The sequence below is a fragment of the Procambarus clarkii genome, chromosome 49, assembly GCF_040958095.1.
Source record: "Procambarus clarkii isolate CNS0578487 chromosome 49, FALCON_Pclarkii_2.0, whole genome shotgun sequence".
NCBI lineage: Eukaryota > Metazoa > Arthropoda > Malacostraca > Decapoda > Cambaridae > Procambarus > Procambarus clarkii.
Window position 1 is genome coordinate 6,530,408 of NC_091198.1, and position 25,256 is coordinate 6,555,663.

General features: G+C 47.5%; 1 protein-coding gene across 1 annotated transcript; it reads left to right on the top strand.

Moving 5' to 3' along the window:
• The first annotated feature begins 1,791 nt into the window (after positions 1 to 1,791).
• Positions 1,792 to 22,847, top strand: LOC138351276 (mucin-2-like). The gene is made up of 3 exons (XM_069302909.1): positions 1,792 to 1,802; positions 4,811 to 5,119; positions 19,949 to 22,847. Exons 1-3 carry the CDS (start codon positions 1,792 to 1,794, stop codon positions 22,845 to 22,847), a joined length of 3,219 nt encoding a protein of 1,072 aa, XP_069159010.1.
• The last annotated feature ends 2,409 nt before the right edge of the window (positions 22,848 to 25,256 follow it).

Below are 25,256 nucleotides of genomic sequence, written 5' to 3' on the forward strand. Positions count from 1 at the left end.
CCACAGGGTAAAGCAAAGGCTTTCTTCTCAAAAACTAATTCGCACGAAAAGGAATTAATGATAAACCTCGCATCAAATGATGATAAACCTCGCATCAATTGATGATAAACCTCGCATCAATTGATGATAAACCTCGCATCAATTGATGATAAACCTCGCATCATTTGATGATGAACGCAATAGAAAAGTTAGAAATGGTGTTAATAATAACATAGATAATAAACTTTTGGAGCAACAAAAGGTTATTTTTCCTACCCTAACATATTTACAGAGGTTAACCTAAAACTTGTAAAGTTAATATCCCCTCCGCATCCCATTATTTCTATTAGAGGTTCTTGCTTACTCAAACTTGCTAAATGATTAAGTAGCCTTCTGACACTTTTTGTTTTACGAATATTCTCCAAGTCCCATATTATGTATTCACATAATTTTCAAGACGAATCCCAAGTTATTCACTTCAACAATGGTAAACTTTTTAACTAAAACATAATTTCTTTACTCAAGTGCCGGTGGACGGTGTTCTCACATTCTTGGGGCACAAATATGTGACCAACTCTTGGATTGCCCGACAGTTAAAAGGCGGTAATAAGTTTGTTTGTATGTCTAAATTGATAATATCTGCCTCCTAATGTAAAGAAGGAGTATTTAGAAACCCTTTATTAGTTTTCTTTTTTAACTTGACGTCCAATATCAGCAATGTTGTCTAACTAGGAGTCATTTTGAAGCTTTGGTAATTTACATATGGAATACTTTGATACTTGTGTTCCTTTGGGTTAAGGGAAATTAGGGCAGGTCGGTAAAAAAAACATTGTAAATAAATATATCTAAAACTAGTTAAAAACAGATATTTTTAGAAAGTAAACTTTAGTAGCGAGTTATTTTCATAATGGTAACGTACATGTCAATAGCTGTTCTCCTTTAGGTAAAAGATATCAACGTTTTATAAGATATTTAACGTAATTTGGAACGATAATATTAAGAATGAGTAGGTCTAAATTTTAGATTTTAATGAATTTAAACGTGCTTATTGTGATTATAATTTCCACGACTTTTATGAGCACGTTAGCCGAACCACGGAGTCTATTTAAAATCAGTTTGGATCTGGTTAGAATTTGGCAAACTTACATTCGATATTATAGGAAAACGTTCATAACTGTGTGCCTGCTTCACACACACACACACACACACACACACACACACACACACACACACACACACACACACACACACACACACACACACACACAGGTACGTTAGAAATACCTTTGTCAGTGTCAGAGTAGTTTACAGTAGGAATGCATTAGGTAGTGATGTGGTGGAGGCTGACTCCATACACAGTTTCAAATGTAGATATGATAAATCCCTGTAGGTTCAGGAATCTGCACACCTTTTCCTTGACAACTGAGAGGCGGGACCAAAGCGCCAGAACTCAACCCCCGCAAGCACAACTAGGTGAGTACAACTAGATGAGTACACACACACAAACACTCCAACTAGGTGAGTACGTACACACACACACACACACACACACACCGTAAGCGTTGAATAATATAATCAGCTGATATTCCTGGGGCAATGTCAACACTCAAACATGATAAACATAATATTAGTTAAATAGTTCGTGTTACCAGTAGATATCCTCAGTAGTAGCTGAATGGTCTGCCATTACACATGCACTCTTCAATTGTTACCGCTTCTGGAGAGAGAGAGAGAGAGAGAGAGAGAGAGAGAAGGGGAAATAGAGAGGGGAGAGAGAGAGATTTCTCTTGCACTAGAGGAAGTGCAAGAGAAATGGCTGGCAGGTAAAAAATATATACTTAACCAACTTATAATAACCAATATATTATATAGTATTACCAGTCATGCACAAGTCCTGTTAATCAAAATTTATATATTTCCGCAAATTCTCAGTTGAGAGTTACACAGACAGCGAGTTCCTGTATGCGTTTTTCTTTTCATGTCGGGAGTGAGCGTATTTACATACCCTTACTGCTGTTGCCTCTGTATACTTAAGCACAATAATGATCTTAATACCGTCTTTATAGCCCACAACTGCTCGTCCTGTTAGCACAACTCTTTAAACTCAAAATTGCAGCTATGTAAATGTCTTTGAACTTCCGGGGGGTTGTTAATCGATATTTTCAATTTTAATCACCGTTCTGAAGTGGTCCAAGCCGTTGAGTTGGTTGCCTTGGAAACGCAATGTTCAGTTTTTCTTCATTTAGGTAATGAAACGCAGAGTGAACGCGAGCCAACGCACCGGGAACACAAACATTGCTTGCAAATACAGAGGGAAAGAACACGGGCGCAAGAGGAACTGTAACATTCATAGCAAATTTCATCCGGGAATTCGCTAAAACGAGGAGATGGTGATTTCTGAACTCGCTTCCCCAGGTATAAACCTGGACTGATTACTGGGAAATGCATTGGAAGAATAATAATTTAAAATCCAATCTTGACGAATGTCACAAACACCAGAAAAATATCGAAAATATTAGCAAGCAAATTTAGAATGAACTTTTAAATTTAAAAAAAATGTTTTACCCTTTAAGTGATATTTTTAACACAGAAATGGTAGAGCTCCCAGAGTGACGGAGCACAGAGCCATATATGAACACTATTCATACCATTTTGTATTTGAAATATTCACTTTAGATTGCCTACAAAGTGACCACAAGTCAACACACAAAAATAAGATGAATTATTACACCGAGTAAGAACGAACACAATAAGATGATAACGCAATATTTGTATCATTATTCTTTTGAGAGATGAAGCCAAGTTTGCTTCAAGTGACGGCTTGCCTCAACGGCTCAAAGTGCTTCTGCTATAATCAGGTCTCCAGTGTTGCACTGAGTCTCCTCAGCTCTATCTCTTTAGCTGAGAGGATTCTAAATGGACCATATCGCGGCCCCTGAGATGTAAGGGAATGCAGGAGATTAGGAAGCTGGACGATTTAGCAGAGAGCTACTTAGACTAGTTACACCCAAGCTTAACATGACCTTAACTTCACACATGTTCTCTGAGAGTAGCTGATGCCTCTGATGTCGTTGCTTCTGGTGCTATACCTCTGGTGTTACTGCCTCTCCTGGTATACCTCTGATGTTACTGCCTCTCGTGGTATACCTCTGGTGTCACTGTGTCTTGTGGTATACCTCTGGTGTGACTGTGTCTTGTGGTATACCTCTGGTGTCACTGTGTCTGGTGCTATACCTCTGGTGTCACTGCCTCTCGTGGTATACCTCTGGTGTTACTGCCTCTCGTGGTATACCTCTGGTGTCACTGCCTCTCGTGCTGTACCTCTGGTGTCACTGTGTCTTGTGCTATACCTCTGATGTCACTGCCTCTCGTGCTATACCTCTGGTGTCACTGCCTCTGGTGCTATACCTCTGGTGTCACTGGCTCTCGTGCTGTACCTCTGGTGTCACTGCCTCTGGTGCTATACCTCTGGTGTCACTGCCTCTCGTGGTATACCTCTGGTGTCACTGCCTCTGGTGCTATACCTCTAGTGTCACTGGCTCTCGTGCTGTACCTCTGGTGTCACTGCCTCTGGTGCTATACCTCTGGTGTCACTGCCTCTCGTGCTATACCTCTGGTGTCACTGCCTCTGGTGCTATACCTCTGGTGTCACTGCCTCTCGTGCTATACCTCTGGTGTCACTGCCTCTGGTGCTATACCTCTGGTGTCACTGTTTCTGGTGTTGTACCTCTGGTGTCACTGCCTCTCGTGCTGTACCTCTGGTGTCACTGCCTCTGGTGCTATACCTCTGGTGTCACTGCCTCTCGTGCTGTACCTCTGGTGTCACTGCCTCTGGTGCTGTACCTCTGGTGTCACTGCCTCTGGTGCTATACCTCTGGTGTCACTGCCTCTCGTGCTGTACCTCTGGTGTCACTGCCTCTGGTGCTGTACCTCTGGTGTCACTGCCTCTGGTGCTATACCTCTGGTGTCACTGCCTCTGGTGCTATACCTCTGGTGTCACTGCCTCTCGTGCTATACCTCTGGTGTCACTGCCTCTGGTGCTATACCTCTGGTGTCACTGCCTCTCGTGCTATACCTCTGGTGTCACTGCCTCTGGTGCTATACCTCTGGTGTCACTGCCTCTCGTGCTATACCTCTGGTGTCACTGCCTCTGGTGCTATACCTCTGGTGTCACTGCCTCTCGTGCTATACCTCTGGTGTCACTGCCTCTCGTGGTATACCTCTGGTGTTACTGCCTCTCGTGGTATACCTCTGGTGTCACTGCCTCTCGTGCTGTACCTCTGGTGTCACTGTGTCTTGTGCTATACCTCTGATGTCACTGCCTCTCGTGCTATACCTCTGGTGTCACTGCCTCTGGTGCTATACCTCTGGTGTCACTGCCTCTCGTGGTATACCTCTGGTGTCACTGCCTCTGGTGCTATACCTCTGGTGTCACTGCCTCTCGTGGTATACCTCTGGTGTCACTGCCTCTGGTGCTATACCTCTGGTGTCACTGCCTCTGGTGCTATACCTCTGGTGTCACTGCCTCTCGTGCTATACCTCTGGTGTCACTGCCTCTGGTGCTATACCTCTGGTGTCACTGCCTCTGGTGCTATACCTCTGGTGTCACTGCCTCTCGTGGTATACCTCTGGTGTCACTGGCTCTCGTGCTATACCTCTGGTGTCACTGCCTCTCGTGCTGTACCTCTGGTGTCACTGCCTCTGGTGCTGTACCTCTGGTGTCACTGGCTGGTACCTATTCAACTGGAGGATAATGTTTTAGTATTAACGAGACTGATGCAGGACTGAAAATTCGGTGCTGGAGTAACGCTTGTCGATGCTCCGTGTGCAGCTGTACCGTGCACCGTGTGCATCTGTACCGTGCTCCGTGTGCAGCTGTACCGTGCACCGTGTGCATCTGTACCGTGCTCCGTGTGCAGCTGTACCGTGCACCGTGTGCAGCTGTACCGTGCACCATATGCATCTGTACCGTGCACCGTGTGCAGCTGTACCGTGCACCGTGTGCAGCTGTACCGTGCACCGTGTGCAGCTGTACCGTGCACCGTGTGCAACTGTACCGTGTTGCAAAGCATCCTGGTCAATATCGACTGCAGTTTACTCATTACAGATCTCAAGGTGTTAAAGAAGAGAATAACCAAGGGTGTGACCTGTGTTGTGGTGGGTGTGTGGGGGAGCAACCACTCTTCTCCCCACTTTTCTCCCCCTCTACTCTAATTCTCTCCCCCACTCCGTCATCCTCTCCCAACGCCCCGTCAACCCCCCTCCCCCCCTTTGCCCTGTCACCCGTCCCATACCACCATCAAATGTCGCAACATTCAACAGCGACACACATCAACTCTCCTGATCCAATCAAACAAGAATTAACCTAATAACAGTTAACTCAATATTCAATGAACATAATGTCCAAACTAATATTCAATGGACATAATGTTCGTAGACGTCCCATTAGGAGCGAATATGCTGTAGAGCTCCAGTGTGGGTGATGCTTGAAGCCAGGTATGCTGTAGAGCTCCAGTGTGGGTGATGCTTGAAGCCAGGTATGCTGTAGAGCTCCAGTGTGGGTGATGCTTGAAGCCAGGTATGCTGTAGAGCTCCAGTGTGGGTGATGCTTGAAGCCAGGTATGCTGTAGAGCTCCAGTGTGGGTGATGCTTGAAGCCAGGTATGCTGTAGAGCTCCAGTGTGGGTGATGCTTGAAGCCAGGTATGCTGTAGAGCTCCAGTGTGGGTGATGCTTGGAGCCAGGTATGCTGTAGAGCTCCAGAGTGGGTGATGCTTGAAGCCAGATATGCTGTTGAACTCCAGTGTGGGTGATGCTTGAAGCCAGGTATGCTGTTGAACTCCAGTGTGGGTGATGCTTGAAGCCAGGTATGCTCAGTGGGTACCGTCCTCACCACACATCAGGCGGAATCAAAGGAGAGTATATATATGACTTGGATATCAAAGTTGTGGTTCAGTAAGTGTTTCTTCAGACATGCTATTCCAGGAGGTGTTGTCAATGGCTTATCAAGTGAAGACAGAGCTGATGATACCGTGACGATGCTCAGGATGATATATGTGTTAAGGTCTGGAGAGAGTATGTAACCCATGCATGCCTGGCAGTAACAAGTTGGGGTTATTTTTTGCAGTCAATGACACATTGCGTGTTGACACACTCCACCACACTGGGATCCAACACTCTTCTTTAGTTGTGCATGTGTGAGTGGGTGTGCTCAGTTATATTCACCAAGCTGTGAGTGTGTGTGTGTGCGTGAGAGTGAGTGTCATCGAGCAGATACATAAACAGTGAGTCCGAGTTTCATGAATGACAATGAGAAAGATTTTTCTGAGTGGTATTGTTGTGGGCGTTTGTGTTGTGGGTGGTGTTGTTGTGGGCGGTGTTGGTGTGGGTGGTGTTGCTGTGGGTGGTGTTGCTGTGGGTGGTGTTGCTGTGGGTGGTGTTGCTGTGGGTGGTGTTGCTGTGGTTGGTGTTGGTGTGCGTGGATGTACTGTGGTTCTCCCGGAACTCAGAATTCCGTTTCATACAAAACCAGCAGAAAAAATAAGTTGGCAGTATAAATAAATAACATTTTATGAATACAATTTTGATTTGTTGACCAGACCACACACTAGAAGGTGAAGGGATGACGACGTGTCGGTCCGTCCTGGACCATTCTCAAGTCGATTGAGAATGTCGTCGTCCCTTCACCTTCTAGTGTGTGGTCTGGTCAACAAACTTTAGCCACGTTACTGTGACTCATCGCCAGCACAATTTTTATTTCTTTTCACTTCTCCTCGGGTACCGACTCCTAGAGTACCATACTTAAAGCCTTTCAAGGTACCAGCGGCACTACCGCTCGTGTACATGGAAATGATGTATCCAGAGTCCAACATGGCGGTTACCACACATTATAAAGGTCTTTGGGAGGGTGATTAGAAGTCAGAACTCGAGTTGTAATAAAAAATTAAAGGAATGACCCAGGTCAGCGTGACGGTTTATCCTGGACTATATATTAATATCTTATAACATGAAGTTCAGAGCAATAACAGACAAATGGGCAACGGAAAAGAACTTGGTATTCAGCACAGATAAATTCAAACCACTCAAATGCAGAAAAAAGAGAATCTTAAACTTGATTTACGTTAAAAAAATGCTATCAGCTCTTTTCCTAGAAAGGAAACGACATGTAAAAGATACATGAATAATGATGTCCATCGACCGAACATTAAGTGAACATAATCAAAGAAACGCAGTATCAGCCACTAAGGTTATATAGAGGTTTATAAAGAGAAAAAAACTTACTTTTACTTTACTTTTACTTACGCAGCATCAGCCAGTAAGGTTATATAGGGGTTTATAAAGAGAAAAAAACTTACTTTTATAAAAAGTAAGTAATAGTATAGGAAGGAGAATTGCCATAAGCAATAACACGATGCATCTTCTTTTCCAATCGCTTACGATTTCCCGTCTTTAATGCAGGAAAACAAACACACACACGTATAAATCCTAAGTTAAAATCAACAGAAAGGAGATTTGCAATTAACAGTTGCCAGCCCAGCTGTGACGGGGTAATTCTGACTTTTCTCGATTCTTAATTATACACCATATAAAATTTAATATACTGTTACAACTTTACTGTACATTTTACTGGTACTATACAATGTTCTGAATAGTGTGGTATTGTGCACAGGTAGAGTTAGGAAGGACGTTTTCATTTAATTTACAAATATTGAATTTATAGATCGTAGGATGAGCTATTATAGAGATGTTCTTCGATCTTACGAAGTGCATGAAACACTTCCCAGAGGAAAGATTGAACGTAATTTGTTGCGATTTATTGCATAAAATGCCTGTTATTCATACACGGGAAGAACGGCCAGCTAGTTTGAAGATAGTTCGCCAATGTTGACCAGACCACACACTAGAAATTGAAGGGATGACGACGTTTCGGTCCGTCCTGGACCATTCTCAAGTCGATTGTGGACCGAAACGTCGTCATCCCTTCAATTTCTAGTGTGTGGTCTGGTCAACATACTTCAGCCACGTTATTGTGACTCATCGCCTGCATAGTTCGCCAATGCTTAAAAAACTGAATTTATTTGATGATGAGTTTTTACATATGACTCTCTAAAGAAATTTTCTGATCTTTCTAAAAACAACACTTCACTTTCATTTCGTCTTCGTTATATACTTCACAAAGGCTTCACCAAAATAATTATAATATAAATGACTGTCAATGAAAGTAAACATCTCGTCGTTAATCGTTAGCCACATTTTAGGAGGAGGGTGCCTCGTAGCCTGGTGGATAGCGCGCAGGACTCGTAATTCTGTGGCGCGGGTTCGATTCCCGCACGAGGCAGAAACAAATGGGCAAAGTTTCTTTCACCCTGAATGCCCCTGTTACCTAGCAGTAAATAGGTACCTGGGTGTTAGTCAGCTGTCACGGGCTGCTTCCTGGGGGTGGAGGCCTGGTCGAGGACCGGGCCGCGGGGACACTAAAAAAAAAACGAAATCATCTCAAGATAACCTCAAGATAACCACATGCTCCTTAATTAACGAGCCTGCTCTCTTAATTCAAATTATTTCACTATCTCTCAACTAATTGTGATTTAACGTTTCTCAAATAGTGCTTACCCACTTCTTATGTGTAAAGTGCACCTTCCTAAATGCTTTGGCCATGCAGGTGCTGTAAATTTAAACGTTCGCCTACATCCAACCGAAACTAACATACGAATAACATGTAGACCATCATATGCAACAAATGTTTGAGAAAAATACTAAACTTTATTACATAATACGAAAAATGTATTAATGGGTCTTTAGGGAAAACCGCAGCTTGAACGTATTGAGAACTTGAGCACATCCGAAGGGACTTTAATCTGGTACCAATACCCCATTAACAAATTTGTCCAGGCAGTTAAATATACTCATATAAGTAAGTGAACTGTGGGTTATAATACCGTAGACTTATTGCAAAAATATATGTTGCCTGGCATCCCCAGACGGAAAAGAAGAGTTGACATGATGAAAGACCTGAAGCTTCCCATCATATTAGAAAGACTCATGCAAGCCAACATTATCTGTCATATTAGTCATGAGAGACCCTACCTCTTTACTATTAATTAGAGACAAACTGTCTTATGTTTGTCTTGGTTGGGCGATACCCAACCCACAGTTCCCAGAAACCATGGCATATAATCACTCATCATCAGTTCCGGCGTCCCTTTGGGAATTCTTGGAGACCATAACTATAACGACGTCTAATGATGGCCGCCGCGTGAGGCGCTCTGCCACACATATAAACCCAAGCACTTAGAATGTTTTATCAGAACATTGTTTAACAGCACGTTCATAAAAAATGTAGATTTCATCCGTAAATTTGTTTAATAACACACAGATGCTTTAGGTCTTTCCTTCACCTTCATTGTAGGCCTTTGTACTCAATAATTTATCACACAAGGGGTGTTAACATCAATTGCTAGTGTAGTTAGGGAACAAAATAATTTGTCTCTGAGTAATACAGAATATGTCAGGTCTCTCTTGACTAATATGAAAGGTTATGTTGGCTTGTCTAAGTCTGTCTAGTATGATGGGAAAGCTTCACTTCTTTCGCCATGTCAACTCTTCTTTTGGGGACTCTGCAAGCCACTTATTTTGTGCTATACGTCTCTGGTATTACAACCCACAGTTCACTTCAATGGGTTTATCAGACTGGCTGGACAATCATTTTTATTGTGTTGTGGTCCTATATTAAAGTCCCTTCGTATGTGCTCAAATCCCCGATGTTCTCATAGACTCTTACTAATAGCACTCGCGTCCTGGTAGTCTGTATTCCTGCTAACACAATATACAAGATTTAAGTGAGAGTCATGAGCGTATAGACCTGAGTCGCTGATGTCGCTTGTATTGGGGCTTCCCTGTGTAACTGACTGCACACTGGCCATCCCACTATAGTAATGTCAACCTCACAAGTGCACACACACACACACACACACACACACACACACACACACACACACACACACACACACACACACAGACCTGTCCCCTGATGCTCATATCAAGAGGATAACAGCAGCAGCATATGCCAGGTTGGCTAACATAAAAACGGCCTTTAGAAACTTGTGTAAGGAATCTTTCAGAACATTATATACCACATATGTCAGACCAATCCTGGAGTATGCGGCACCAGCATGGAGTCCATATCTAGTCAAGCATAAGACTAAAATGGAAAAGGTTCAAAGGTTTGCCACCAGACTAGTACCCGAGCTGAGAGGTATGTGCTACGAGGAGAGACTACGGGAATTAAACCTCACTTCGTTGGAAGACAGAAGAGTTAGGGGGGACATGATCACCACATTCAAGATCCTCAAGGGAATTGACAGGGTTGATAAAGACAGGCTGTTTAACACAAGGGGCACACGCACTAAGGGACACAGGTGGAAACTGAGTGCCCAAATGAGCCACAGAGATATTAGAAAGAACTTTTTTAGTGTCAGAGTGGTTGACAAATGGAATGCATTAGGAAGTGATGTGGTGGAGGCTGACTCCATACACAGTTTCAAGTGTAGATATGATAGAGCCCAATAGGCTCAGGAACCTGTACACCTGTTGATTGACAGTTGAGAGGCGGGACCAAAGAGCCAGAGCTCAACCCCCACAAGCACAACTAGGTGAGTACAACTAGGTGAGTACACACACACACACACACACACACACACACACACACACACGGTGTTTGTCGGACTGCATCCTATTTTGTGGACCCAATTGGCGTTCCATAACATACTGTCAATCGTAACAGTCTACCATCTTACTTGTTTAGTGTATTTGGCATGCAGAAAGGCTAAATGACTTCATTGGGCCACTCAAGACCGTCACGATGCAATAATAAGTTATCTCGAGCTTTCTAAAATAACTCAGTCCATCAGACTGCAGATGTGGCAGAGCCAAGCAGAGCACAATCTTCCTCAGTGACATGTCAGGCAAGGAGAGACAAGCGGAGGTGGAAAATAAATTATGGGACACTGGCGGAAACGAAGTATCAAAATAAATGGAACACACTATGAAATTAAGTGGAGGCTGACCCGAAACACAGCTTTTTGTGAATATAGGACAGGGCCCAACTGGCTCGAGAACCTGCAGACCAGTTGAGAGACAGGATCAGAGAGCGAAAGCTCCATCCCAACAATCAGCATTAACAGAGTAAAAACACACACTCACTAACACACACACACTCACTAACACACACACACACACACACACACACACACACACACATTCACACACACACACACACACACATTCACACACACACACACACACACTCGCTACCCACCTCCCCATCCCCCAGACTCCAGTCGCCCCTTCCCCAAACATCCTCATATCACCCCTTCCCCCCCCCCTCTTCCCGTTACATAGCTCCCCCTCAGATAAACACGACTACTGTGTGTTCACGAGAGCAGCATTGTTCTGATGCTACAATGGCCGGATGGGGTCATCACACAGCTGGGAGAGAAGCAATTCAACTTTATTTCCCCCTCTTGTTTAGAACATTCCGGATGAGAATCGGCCCCCTGAGTGCAGATTGAATGAGATAAATTACTTGACCAAACTGTCACTTAACGCCAATATCTTACGAGGAAAACAAGTAACTTTTTACGTCATTTTATACGAGACTGGGAGCGTCCTCGCCTCTCCCCGTGTCAGCAGAGCTGGAAGATATGAGTGGAGCGAGGGAGCTCCGGTGTTGGGCACTCTAAATACGTATTACATTTCCCTGATTTGCCTACATCTGTATGCTAACAGGAGGTAGCATTCGCATTACGGACTGAGTGCAACGCATTATTTAGTGGTAAATGGTGTGGTATTGGAGGGTTCTCGAGGTGTGTTGAGTGGAGTTACGGTGCCTCCTGGTCTGTGGTAGGGAGTTACGGTGCCTCGTGGTCTGTGGTGGGGAGTTACGGTGTGTCCTGGTCTGTGGTGGGGAGTTACGGTGTGTCCTGGTCTGTGGTGGGGAGTTACGGTGTGTCCTGGTCTGTGGTGGGGAGTTACGGTGTGTCCTGGTCTGTGGTGGGGAGTTACGGTGTGTCCTGGTCTGTGGTGGGGAGTTACGATGTGTCCTGGTCTGTGGTGGGGAGTTACGGTGTGTCCTGGTCTGTGGTGGGGAGTTACGGTGTGTCCTGGTCTGTGGTGGGGAGTTACGGTGTGTCCTGGTCTGTGGTGGGGGAGTTTCGGTGCCTCCTGGTCTGTGGTGGGGAGTTACGGTGCCTCCTGGTCTGTGTTGGGGAGTTACGGTGCCTCCAGGTCTGTGGTGGGGGAGTTACGGTGCCTCGTGGTCTGTGGTGGAGAGTTACGGTGCCTCCTGGTCTATGGTGGGGAGTTACGGTACCTCCAGGTCTGTGGTGGGGAGTTACGGCGCCTCCTGGTCTGTGGTGGGGAGTTACGGTGCCTCCTGGTCTATGGTGGGGAGTTACGGTACCTCCAGGTCTGTGGTGGGGAGTTACGGCGCCTCCTGGTCTGTGGTGGGGAGTTACGGTGCCTCCTGGTCTGTGGTGGGGAGTTACGGTGTGTCCTGCTCTGTGGTGGGGAGTTACGGTGCCTCCTGGTCTGTGGTGGGGAGTTACGGTGCCTCCAGGTCTGTGGTGTAGAGTTACGGTGCCTCCAGGTCTGTGGTGGGGAGTTACGGTGCCTCCAGGTCTGTGGTGGGGAGTTACGGTGTGTCCTGGTCTGTGGTGGGGAGTTACGGTGCCTCCTGGTCTGTGATGGGGAGTCACGGTGCCTCCTGGTCTGTGGTGGGGAGTTACGGTGCCTCCTGGTCTGTGGTATAGAGTTACGGTGCCTCCTGGTCTGTGGTGGGGAGTTACGGTGCCTCCAGGTCTGTGGTGTAGAGTTACGGTGCCTCCAGGTCTGTGGTGGGGAGTTACGGTGCCTCCAGGTCTGTGGTGTAGAGTTACGGTGCCTCCTGGTCTGTGGTGGAGAGTTACGGTGCCTCCAGGTCTGTGGTGTAGAGTTACGGTGCCTCCAGGTCTGTGGTGGGGAGTTACGGTGCCTCCAGGTCTGTGGTGTAGAGTTACGGTGCCTCCTGGTCTGTGGTGGGGAGTTACGGTGCCTCCTGGTCTGTGGTGTAGAGTTACGGTGCCTCCTGGTCTGTGGTGGGGAGTTACGGTGCCTCCTGGTCTGTGGTGTAGAGTTACGGTGCCTCCAGGTCTGTGGTGGGGAGTTACGGTGCCTCCTGGTCTGTGGTGGGGAGTTACGGTGCCTCCTGGTCTGTGGTGGGGAGTTACGGTGCCTCCTGGTCTGTGGTGTAGAGTTACGGTGCCTCCAGGTCTGTGGTGGGGAGTTACGGTGCCTCCAGGTCTGTGGTGGGGAGTTACGGTGCCTCCAGGTCTGTGGTGGGGAGTTACGGTGCCTCCTGGTCTGTGGTGGGGAGTTACGGTGCCTCCTGGTCTGTGGTGGGGAGTTACGGTGCCTCCTGGTCTGTGGTGTAGAGTTACGGTGCCTCCAGGTCTGTGGTGGGGAGTTACGGTGCCTCCAGGTCTGTGGTGGGGAGTTACGGTGCCTCCAGGTCTGTGGTGGGGAGTTACGGTGCCTCCAGGTCTGTGGTGGGGAGTTACGGTGCCTCCAGGTCTGTGGTGGGGAGTTACGGTGCCTCCTGGTCTGTGGTGTAGAGTTACGGTGCCTCCAGGTCTGTGGTGGGGAGTTACGGTGCCTCCAGGTCTGTGGTGGGGAGTTACGGTGCCTCCAGGTCTGTGGTGGGGAGTTACGGTGCCTCCTGGTCTGTGGTGGGGAGTTACGGTGCCTCCTGGTCTGTGGTGTAGAGTTACGGTGCCTCCAGGTCTGTGGTGGGGAGTTACGGTGCCTCCAGGTCTGTGGTGGGGAGTTACGGTGCCTCCAGGTCTGTGGTGGGGAGTTACGGTGCCTCCAGGTCTGTGGTGGGGAGTTACGGTGCCTCCAGGTCTGTGGTGGGGGAGTTACGGTGCCTCGTGGTCTGTGTTGGGGAGTTACGGTGCCTCCTGGTCTGTGGTGTAGAGTTACGGTGCCTCCTGGTTTGTGGTGTAGAGTTACGGTGCCTCCTGGTCTGTGGTGGGGAGTTACGGTGCCTCCAGGTCTGTGGTGGGGAGTTACGGTGCCTCCAGGTCTGTGGTGGGGAGTTACGGTGCCTCCAGGTCTGTGGTGGGGAGTTACGTTCCAAACGGTCATATTAGGAGCATTAATAAGAAAAAACAAGTTCCAATTTGCCGAAATGGTCATGAGGGGGACGCCTTTGTGGTCATGAGGAGGGACTTAGTAAACAAGGCATTTATGAGAACAAAAATAAATAAATATAAATTCAGCTAGTTAAGCATCAAAACAATGGGATGCGAGACGAGAGATAATCTTTCTTTGTTTGTGCAAACCTTAGTGAGCGAAGCTATAGGTCGCCTCTGGACTAACCAATACATATATAGGTTAGCCCAGAGGTTGCAGGTAATTCACATTTATTGAAGTAGATATTTAAGTCAACAAATCAGTGTATTATAGACAATAATCGCAAACTGTGGCGGTTGACAAGTGTGCTGTCTTTCATACACGCGCACAGTACGAGGATGTTAACCTATGTTCATGGCGGGATGGTCCCCGTGCTTCACCCACACTCATCTTTCTCCCATTGTAGTCCACTCAGTAGATATAACTCCCACAGTCTCTCTCTCTCTGTCTCTCTCTCTCTCTCTGTCTCTCTCTCTCTGTCTCTCTCTCTCTGTCTCTCTCTCTGTCTCTCTCTCTCTGTGTCTCTCTCTCTCTCTCTCTCTCTGTCTCTCTGTCTCTCTCTCTGTCTCTCTCTCTCTCTCTCTCTCTCTCTCTCTCTCTCTCTCTCTCTCTCTCTCTCTCTCTCTCTCTCTGTCTCTCTCTCTCTCTCTCTCTCTCTCTCTCTCTCTCTCTCTCTCTCTGTCTCTCTCTCTCTCTCTGTCTCTCTCTCTCTCTCTCTCTCTCTGTCTCTCTCTCTCTCTCTGTCTCTCTCTCTCTCTGTCTCTCTCTCTCTCTGTGTCTCTCTCTCTCTCTCTCTCTCTCTCTCTCTCTCTCTCTCTCTCTTTTATTATAAACTATTATTAAATTATAAATATTTTATTTAAAACTGTAAGCTATTCTCTACAAAACGTTGCTCTAGATAATCCCTATCATATAGATTATTTTTTTAGGTTCATACTCAATGTGTAACGTTAAAGCTTTTCAGTTTGTACTAATATCACGTCGAGAATGGTCTGAATAATACAGAAGCTGCTGGGCAAGGGAGCTCAGTCAATTACCAACTTCCTGGAACATGAAAAAAGAACTTGGCATTACAAATGTTACTCTGCAAGATTGGCGCACTGCATATGTATATATTTGACTTGCCATGAGCATTCGAAACTCTCAAAAGCATAGGAACATTACTTGAAACAATCACATAATTTTATTACTTATATTCCTCAATTTAGAAAAGCATATAAACTTGCATGCTCACATGCTATATTTTGCCTGGTTTTGGAGGAGATGATTTTTAATGGAAACATATATGCAGGCGATGAGTCACAATAACGTGGCTGAAGTATGTTGACCAGACCACACACTAGAAATTGAAGAGACGACGACGTTTCGGTCCGTCCTGGACCATTCTCAAGTCGATTGTGATGAGGACAGGTAGGGACAGGCATTAAATAGGCAAGAGAGAGCTGAGGAGGAAAGTCAGGTGTAGGGGAAAGTAGTAATGAGAACTGCAGCAGGCCTATTGGCCCATACGAGGCAGCTCCTATTATAACCACCGAAGGAGATGGATATATATTCCGGTAATCATGACTAACTCAGCAATACATATTTTGGGACTCTTTGTTTCCTTCCTGGTAGGTACTCTATATGCCAGCAATACATGTCCGAGTAGGAAGAACAAGTATCGTAACACCAACTGCTTACAAATGGGGCGCCGCAAGGAAATGTCCGAAATAAAAATCTTTTTAATTTCCTTTATAGAAAATCTTGTTAACGTGAAACTTGTTGATAACATAATGAACGTAGCCACAGGTCCCTCGCTGCTGGTTTAAACACTATGTACGATGTCTTGAAATATCTACAAAAACTTTTTTGGGACAATTGAAATTTTAACAGCGCACAAGACAAGAGTTTTCATAACACAGAAATTAAGCTTGATTGTGTGTGTCACTATGTTTATTTTAGTGTGTATATACACACTTCTCTGGCGCCCAACACACACTTGAGAGTATTTGGTATATAACACGACGTTTGATAAAAGGTTTGCATGCTTGTTACCCCCCCCCCTTCACCTGGTGATCCCCTTCACCTGGTGATAACGCTTCACCTGGTGATCCCCTTCATCTGGTGATCCTCTCACCTGGTGATCCCCTTCACCTGGTGATCCCCTTCACCTGGTGATCCTCTCACCTGGTGATCCTCTCACCTGGTGATAACGCTTCACCAACCATAATCACGCAATTCTCCTAATCAGTGGTTCAAGATTAAGCTTACTCGAAATCACTCAAGGTGAATACATATATATAATGACAGGAGGCCAACCCGTATACATTCACAACACAAGGAGCTAGAGGTTAATGCTATGTATACTTCAATTACTAGAAAAAGTGAAAATGAGTTTATGACCAAGCCTTAGAAAATGTGATACTAAATTGATCAGAATTTAACTGATCCATGGTGCGAATACTGTTACTCATACAAGCCTTAGTATGTAATTATAGCTCAAGGTGTCTTTATTTTAAGGTCAAGCATTTATCTTTACTATTTTTTTCTGCTTATGACTCGAGGAACGCTTGCAACATCAACTCTTAAATCAAAATCTGTTACTGATGCAAATGCGATGAAAACTGTAAATTAAATTAGAATTTAGAATATATGTGAATATATTAGAATATATGTGAATATATTGTGAATATTCACAATATATGTGAATATTAGAATATATTTAGAATATATGTGAGCACAGTCGGGAGCCGCCGGAAGGACTTTCAGGTGGGTTCGTTTAGGTTTTAAAATAATTTTACCGATATTTTTCAGTCGGGTGCGCGCAGTAATGACATTTTGTTGGGTATCGAACCAGTGGAGCAGCTAATCCATATCGCCCGTCTCGAACGCTCGCCAAATTTTCTCGCCAACTTGAGACGAAAAATATTATCATGATTTAACTCTCGGAAGACAAAGTTTAAGATGAAGGAGCTATTAAGTCATATATCCACATAACTTGATTCTTAAACACGTGTTTCCATCGCTGTCGAAACAAATTCTTAAGAGCTGCGTTGAATTATCGAAACGTGGTAGCGTGCACTTCATCATTTTAAGAGTAATAAGTGTGTTGACCAGACCACACACTAAAAAGTGAAAGGACGACGACGTTTCGGTCAGTCCTGGACCATTCTCAAGTCGATTCCCAAGTGTATCAATTCTATAATCAAGTGTATTAAGAATCAAGTCGATTCTCATTCTACTACTCAAGTCGAGTAATAAGTGTAATGGGCGAGAACACAACTTGTCGCTGGACCTTTTGCACCGTCAGTACTCCAGAAGTTTACCGAGATTCAAAACGCCTCAATATTGACGCTTTCTCAAACTAATAATCAAAATCAAATCAAAATCAAAATGTTTATTTAGGTACATACATAAAAGAGATTTTACAAAGAGTGATGGATTTCTAGATAGGGCTAGTACATACAATGCCTAAAGCCACTATTACGCAGAGCGTTTCGGGCATAATCATTGGTCTCGATACGTTAGGTGAATTGCCGAGGATTTGAGCGTTTCTAGATAAGCGAAACCATTTATCAAATTACGCTTGTTACCTGAGACCGAGCTAGGGAAGACCTGCTAGAGGGAGAGGCTGTTAACGGGGAGGTGGTCATTAACGGTGAAGGAACTATGGACCAGTGACCAGAGTGTGGACACGTTCACTGGTGGAGTGGCTGGGGGAGACTGGTGGAGTGACTGGGGGGAGACTGGTGGAGTGGCTGGGGGAGACTGGTGGAGTGACTGGGGGAGACTGGTGGAGTGACTGGGGGAGACTGGTGGAGTGACTGGGGGAGACTGGTGGAGTGACTGGGGGAGACTGGTGGAGTGACTGGAGGAGACTGGTGGAGTGACTGGGGGAGACTGGTGGAGTGACTGGGGGAGACTGGTGGAGTGACTGGGGGAGACTGGTGGAGTGGCTGGGGGAGACTGGTGGAGTGACTGGGGGAGACTGGTGGAGTGACTGGGGGAGACTGGTGGGCCTGGGCTGATGTATGAGGTCTCAGGAGCCAACGAGAGAGCTTAGGGTCAGCTAGGAGGTGGGAGGTGGTTGGTGTTGGACTTTAAGGCAATCATCCTCGACCAGGCCATTAAGGACTCTATGGTACCTTACTGACCAATCAGCAACTATACTTTCAGTCGTGAATTTAGTCCAGGATAGTTGCTGGTTGTTCAGAAGCTACCATAGAGTCCTTAATAGTCTTTCCGCGGTTGATTCAAGAGTCTAATGGCTTGGCGCTTTCCCCCTGATTTCCTTCATTTCCGAACATATTTACCGATAAACGGACTACCAATGGAGGTTATTGTGAAGAAACTGAGTCAGAATCACTTTAGGAGGATGGACAGATAGGTCAATAGTCATATGTCAACTACTAAAGACGATTCTCTCCAGATAAGATAGAGAACAATGGTCCAACAGGAAGACAAGGCTCTAAGACTCATATTCTCGCTAATTTAGAAACAATGGTTGCTGTTGGAATAACGGGTATATGACCAATGTTTGACAATGGGCTGATATCTGTTTTTGAGGCTTGTGTTTCGTTTGGACCACTCAGCTCCGTCTTATAAAGAAAGAATCATCTTCCGTAGTTGGGAAGTTGAAGTCGTAGACAATCAACTTGAGAATGGTCCAGGACGGACCGAAACGTCGCCGTCCCTTCACCTTCTAGTGTGTGGTCTGGTCAACATCTTCCGTAGTTGATCTAAGACCATAAACCTATATGTCTAGAACTCTAAGGTGCATTCGGGTCTTGTTTCATCACTATAACCACCATTCGTCTAAAGGTTACAACCACGCCGCCCTCTTGGTGTCACCTTTTACCATGATTCAACTGATTAGAATCGAAACGAGGCTTCGCTCATCACCTGTGTTCGAATTACACCTGTCTATTCTTCACCAAATATTATGCCCTCAGATGCAAATAATTGTCCAGAGAACAATACTTCGATTGTGCTTGTCGGGAGCACACACCTGTCCTGTCTTTGTATACCTCCACCACTGGTGACACCACCACCTCCACCACTGGTGACACCTCCACCACTGGTGGCACCACCACCACCTCCACCACTGGTGGCACCATATGGACCCGCTCTATACTAATGACGCCTGAATCTCATTAAACATATTTTAAGGCTCTTGACTATTAGTCTCATGAGATGAAATGAGATTTAATGATCGCCAAATTGCACCCATAATAGGGGACGATTAAAGGTATCATTGGGGGCAATAACTGCCTACACACAACCATAATTCATACAAGCCTTTGTGGCTCTATTTATTAGGGCGAAATTCCAATGACAATTGATGTATTTACTAGTCTGCAACTCAAAGGTAGTCTAGATGTCACTTGCGGATATTTGTCACAATTGTTATACATTAATTCGTTTTTATCACTAGTGAATGTTTTATTTAAGATATTAATAGAATTTTGCCAATTTGTATCTCGATTAGTTTTAAACTCTTATATCTACTGGAGTTTGTTGGTTTTTAGCAGTAAGACAATTATATTCAGTAAGTGTGCGTGTGAGCGCCCTCATACGCGCGTGTTCACTCTGTTGATGCTGGTTATTTGCAACTGAAATAATTTCCTTTTTTACACATTGTCTTTTATCTTGATATGTTATGGAGACCTTCTATAGCGGAACAGCTGATCTTTGTTTACATTTCCAGAGAGTAGCACAAATTATTTATGTAATGGTTTAACTGTTGGCCTCCACACTCCACAGTGGCCTCCATACTCCACAGTGGCCTCCACACTCCACAGTGGCATCCACACTCCACAGTGGCCTCCATACTCCACAGTGGCCTCCACACTCCACAGTGGCCTCCATACTCCACAGTGGCATCCACACTCCACAGTGGCCTCCATACTCCACAGTGGCCTCCACACCCCACAGTGGCCTCCACACCCCACAGTGGCCTCCACACTCCACAGTGGCATCCATACTCTACAGTGGCCTCCACACTCCACAGTGGCCTCCACACTCCACAGTGGCCTCCGCACTCCGCAGTGGCCTCCGCACTCCACAGTGGCCTCCGCACTCCACAGTGGCCTCCACACTCCACAGTGGCCTCCACACTCCACAGTGGCCTCCACACCCCACAGTGGCCTCCACACTCCACAGTGGCCTCCACACTCCACAGTGGCCTCCACACTCCACAGTGGCATCCACACTCCACAGTGGCCTCCACACTCCACAGTGGCATCCACACTCCACAGTGGCCTCCACACTCCACAGTGGCCTCCACACTCCACAGTGGCCTCCACACTCCACAGTGGCCGCCAAACTCCACAGTGGCCGCCACACTCCACAGTGGCCTCCACACTCCACAGTGGCCTCCATACTCTACAGTGGCCTCCACACTCCACAGTGGCCTCCGCACTCCACAGTGGCCTCCGCACTCCACAGTGGCCTCCGCACTCCACAGTGGCCTCCACACTCCACAGTGGCCTCCACACTCCACAGTGGCCTCCACACTCCACAGTGGCCTCCACACTCTACAGTGGCCTCCACACTCTACAGTGGCCTCCACACTCCACAGTGGCCTCCACACTCCACAGTGGCCTCCACACTCCACAGTGGCCTCCATACTCCACAGTGGCCTCCACACTCTACAGTGGCCTCCATACTCCACAGTGGCCTCCACACCCCACAGTGGCCTCCACACTCCACACTGGCCTCCATACTCCACAGTGGCCTCCATACTCCAGTGGCCTCCACACTCCACAGTGGCCTCCACACTCCACAGTGGCCTCCACACTCCACAGTGGCCTCCATACTCCACAGTGGCCTCCACACTCCACAGTGTCCTCCACACTCCACAGTGGCCTCCACACTCCACAGTGGCCTCCATACTCCACAGTGGCCTCCACACTCCACAGTGTCCTCCACACTCCACAGTGTCCTCCACTCTCCACAGTGGCCTCCACACTCTACAGTGGCCTCCACACTCCACAGTGGCCTCCATACTCCAGTGGCCTCCACACTCCACAGTGGCCTCCACACTCCACAGTGTCCTCCACACTCCACAGTGGCCTCCACACTCTACAGTGGCCTCCACACTCCACAGTGGCCTCCATACTCCAGTGGCCTCCACACTCCACAGTGGCCTCCACACTCCACAGTGGCCTCCACACTCCACAGTGGCCTCCACACTCCACAGTGGCCTCCACACTCCACAGTGGCCTCCATACTCCACAGTCGCCTCCACACTCCACAGTGTCCTCCACACTCCACAGTGGCCTCCATACTCCACAGTGGCCTCCACACTCCACAGTGGCCTCCACACTCCACAGTGGCCTCCACACTCCACAGTGGCCTCCACACTCCACAGTGGCCTCCACACTCCACAGTGGCCTCCACACTCCACAGTGGCCTCCACACTCCACAGTGGCCCCCACACTCCACAGTGGCCTCCACACTCCACAGTGGCCTCCAAACTCCACAGTGGCCTCCACACTCCACAGTGGCCTCCACACTCCACAGTGGCCTCCACACTCCACAGTGGCCTCCACACTCCACAGTGGCCTCCACACTCCTCAGTGTCCTCCACACTCCACAGTGTCCTCCACACTCCACAGTGGCCTCCACACTCCACAGTGGCCTCCACACTCCACAGTGGCCTCCATACTCCACAGTGGCCTCCACACTCCACAGTGGCCTCCAGACTCCACAGTGTCCTCCACACTCCACAGTGGCCTCCACACTCCACAGTGGCCTCCATACTCCACAGTGGCCTCCACACTCCACACTGGCCTCCACACTCCACAGTGGCCTCCACACTCCACAGTGGCCTCCACACTCTCCAGTGGCCTCCACACTCCACGTGACCTCCATACTCCAGTGGCCTCCACACTCCACAGTGGCCTCCATACTCCACAGTGGCCTCCGCACTCCACAGTGGCCTCCACACTTCACAGTGGCCTCCACACTCCACAGTGGCCTCCACACTCCACAGTGGCCTCCACACTCCACAGTGGCCTCCATACTCCACAGTGGCCTCCTTACTCCACAGTGGCCTCCACACCCCACAGTGGCCTCCACACTCCACACTGGCCTCCATACTCCACAGTGGCCTTCATACTCCAGTGGCCTCCACACTCCACAGTGGCCTCCACACTCCACAGTGGCCTCCATACTCTACAGTTGCCTCCACACTCCACAGTGGCCTCCGCACTCCACAGTGGCCTCCACACTCCACAGTGGCCTCCACACTCCACAGTGGCCTCCACACTCCACAGTGGCCTCCACACTCCACAGTGGCCTCCACACTCCACAGTGGCCTCAACACTCCACAGTTTCCTCAACACTCCACAGTGGCCTTAACACTCCACAGTGGCCTCCACACTCCACAGTGGCCTCCACACTCCACAGTGGCCTCCACACTCCACAGTGGCCTCCACACTCCACAGTGGCCTCCACACTCCACAGTGGCCTCAACACTCCACAGTGGCCTCAACACTCCACAGTGGCCTCCACACTCCACAGTGGCCTCCACACTCCACAGTGGCCTCCACACTCCACAGTGGCCTCCACACTCCACAGTGGCGTCCTCAAATCTCAGTTTGCACTGTGTTCATGTTTTATACCGTCTCATTTGACAATTGCCGTCACGTCCAATTAGCCTGTTACACTTCCTCGTGTACATCATTGTGTTCCTCACTTCTGGCTCATCTCCCTCCCTGTAATATTATATTCAGCTCAGTTACCCTGTCGTCGCAGTTCGTGATCTTAATTCTGACGTTAGTCTCGTGGTGAGCTCCAGGAGTTCTTCAATGTTGTTATGCTTAACTTTGCGAGTGTTTCAGGCCGGTGCTGGATATTCTGTGGCCGGCCTCGGTGGTGGCTGGTGCGGAGTGGCCTGAATTGTCTCAATTTAATTGTTAACAACGTTTTTTTATGTTGCTTAGTTTTGATGTTCGTTGCTGGCGTCACGCTCGGTTTGACGTCATTCAATGTATTTTTTTTATTTGATGTATCTGAGGTTTGCTTTCATCTCAGCTGAGAACATTGGAACTGCAGATATAGACTACGTTCTTCAATTGATCTGGCCTCACGTTCCTGCCTGAGCCATATTACCCGCACTATGCTGTACTATACTTTTTCAGACATACTTTCTCAAAGACAACTGAAGCTGAATATAAAAATACAAAATACAAAAAAATAACAAAAATACAAAATATCTTCCACTTCTAAAGTGGAAGATAATATTCTTCATCGAAGGATATTTGGTAGAAAACCTTTAAGAAGTCTTCCTCCTGCCTGAGCTTTCCGGCGCCGCCCAAAACATATATCTTTTGAGTCTTTGTTTTTCCTGGTCTCAGCTCCATCCACTGATTGGATGCTGAGGTGTACAGATGTGTGTTTTCTCCGGCGCTCTCCTCAGCTCTCCTGCCAATACTAGCCATTTATAATCTTACAAAAGGAAACACATTTATCATTATTGGCAGTATGCTCGGGTTATAATCGTCATATACCTGTCACAATCATCTGAATATGCCTCTATGTTTAGATCTTCAGAGAGATAAACACGGAAATTCCTTCCCAGAGGTGCTTACGCCGGAGCCTGTCTCTGTTCCTTGGGTAAGTGCAGCCAACCAGGTAACACGCAAGCGTAATTAGCAATCCTCCAGGTAGACTGGTGAGGAAGCCTTTGAGGCCCCGGAGGGACGCTAGAGACTTGCGTTTAACGAGGCGTCTAAACAGTGTGAGACGCCTGGTACTGGGAGCTCGTATTGCTTGTTAGGCGGTACTGGTGGGTGTGTTGTGGTACAGGGTGTGTTGTGAGGTACTGGTGGGTGTGTTGTGAGGTACTGGTGGGTGTGTTGTGAGGTACTGGTGGGTGTGTTGTGAGGTACTGGGTGGGTGTGTTGTGGTACTGGGTGTGTTGTGAGGTACTGGTGGGTGTGTTGTGAGGTACTGGGTGGGTGTTTTGTGGTACTGGTGGGTGTGTTGTGAGGTACTGAGTGGATGTGTTGTGGTACTGGTGGGTGTGTTGTGGTACTGGTGGGTGTGTTGTGGTACTGGTGGGTGTGTTGTGAGGTACTGGTGGGTGTGTTGTGAGGTACTGGTGAGTGTGTTGTGAGGTACTGGTGGGTGTGTTATGAGGTACTGGTGGGTGTGTTGTGAGGTACTGGGTGGGTGTGTTGTGGTACTGTGTGTGTTGTGAGGTACTGGTGGGTGTGTTGTGAGTTACTGGGTGGGTGTTTTGTGGTACTGGTGGGTGTGTTGTGAGGTACTGGGTGGGTGTGTTGTGGTACTGGGTGTGTTGTGAGGTACTGGTGGGTGTGTTGTGAGGTACTGGGTGGGTGGTTTGTGGTACTGGTGGGTGTGTTGTGAGGTACTGAGTGGATGTGTTGTGGTACTGGTGGGTGTGTTGTGGTACTGGTGGGTGTGTTGTGGTACTGGTGGGTGTGTTGTGAGGTACTGGTGGGTGTGTTGTGAGGTACTGGTGAGTGTGTTGTGAGGTACTGGTGGGTGTGTTATGAGGTACTGGTGGGTGTGTTGTGAGGTACTGGGTGGGTGTGTTGTGGTACTGGGTGTGTTGTGAGGTACTGGTGGGTGTGTTGTGAGGTACTGGGTGGGTGTTTTGTGGTACTGGTGGGTGTGTTGTGAGGTACTGAGTGGATGTGTTGTGGTACTGGTGGGTGTGTTGTGGTACTGGTGGGTGTGTTGTGGTACTGGTGGGTGTGTTGTGAGGTACTGGTGGGTGTGTTGTGGTACTGGTGGGTGTGTTGTGATACTGGTGGGTGTGTTGTGATACTGGTGGGTGTGTTGTGGTACTGGTGGGTATGTTGTGGTACTGGTGGGTGTGTTGTGGTACTGGTGGGTGTGTTGTGGTACTGGTGGGTGTGTTGTGAGGTACTGGTGGGTGTGTTGTGAGGTACTGGTGGGTGTGTTGTGAGGTACTGGTGGGTGTGTTGTGAGGTACTGGGTGGGTGTGTTGTGGTACTGGGTGTGTTGTGAGGTACTGGTGGGTGTGTTGTGAGGTACTGGTGGGTGTGTTGAGAGGTACTGGGTGGGTGTGTTGTGG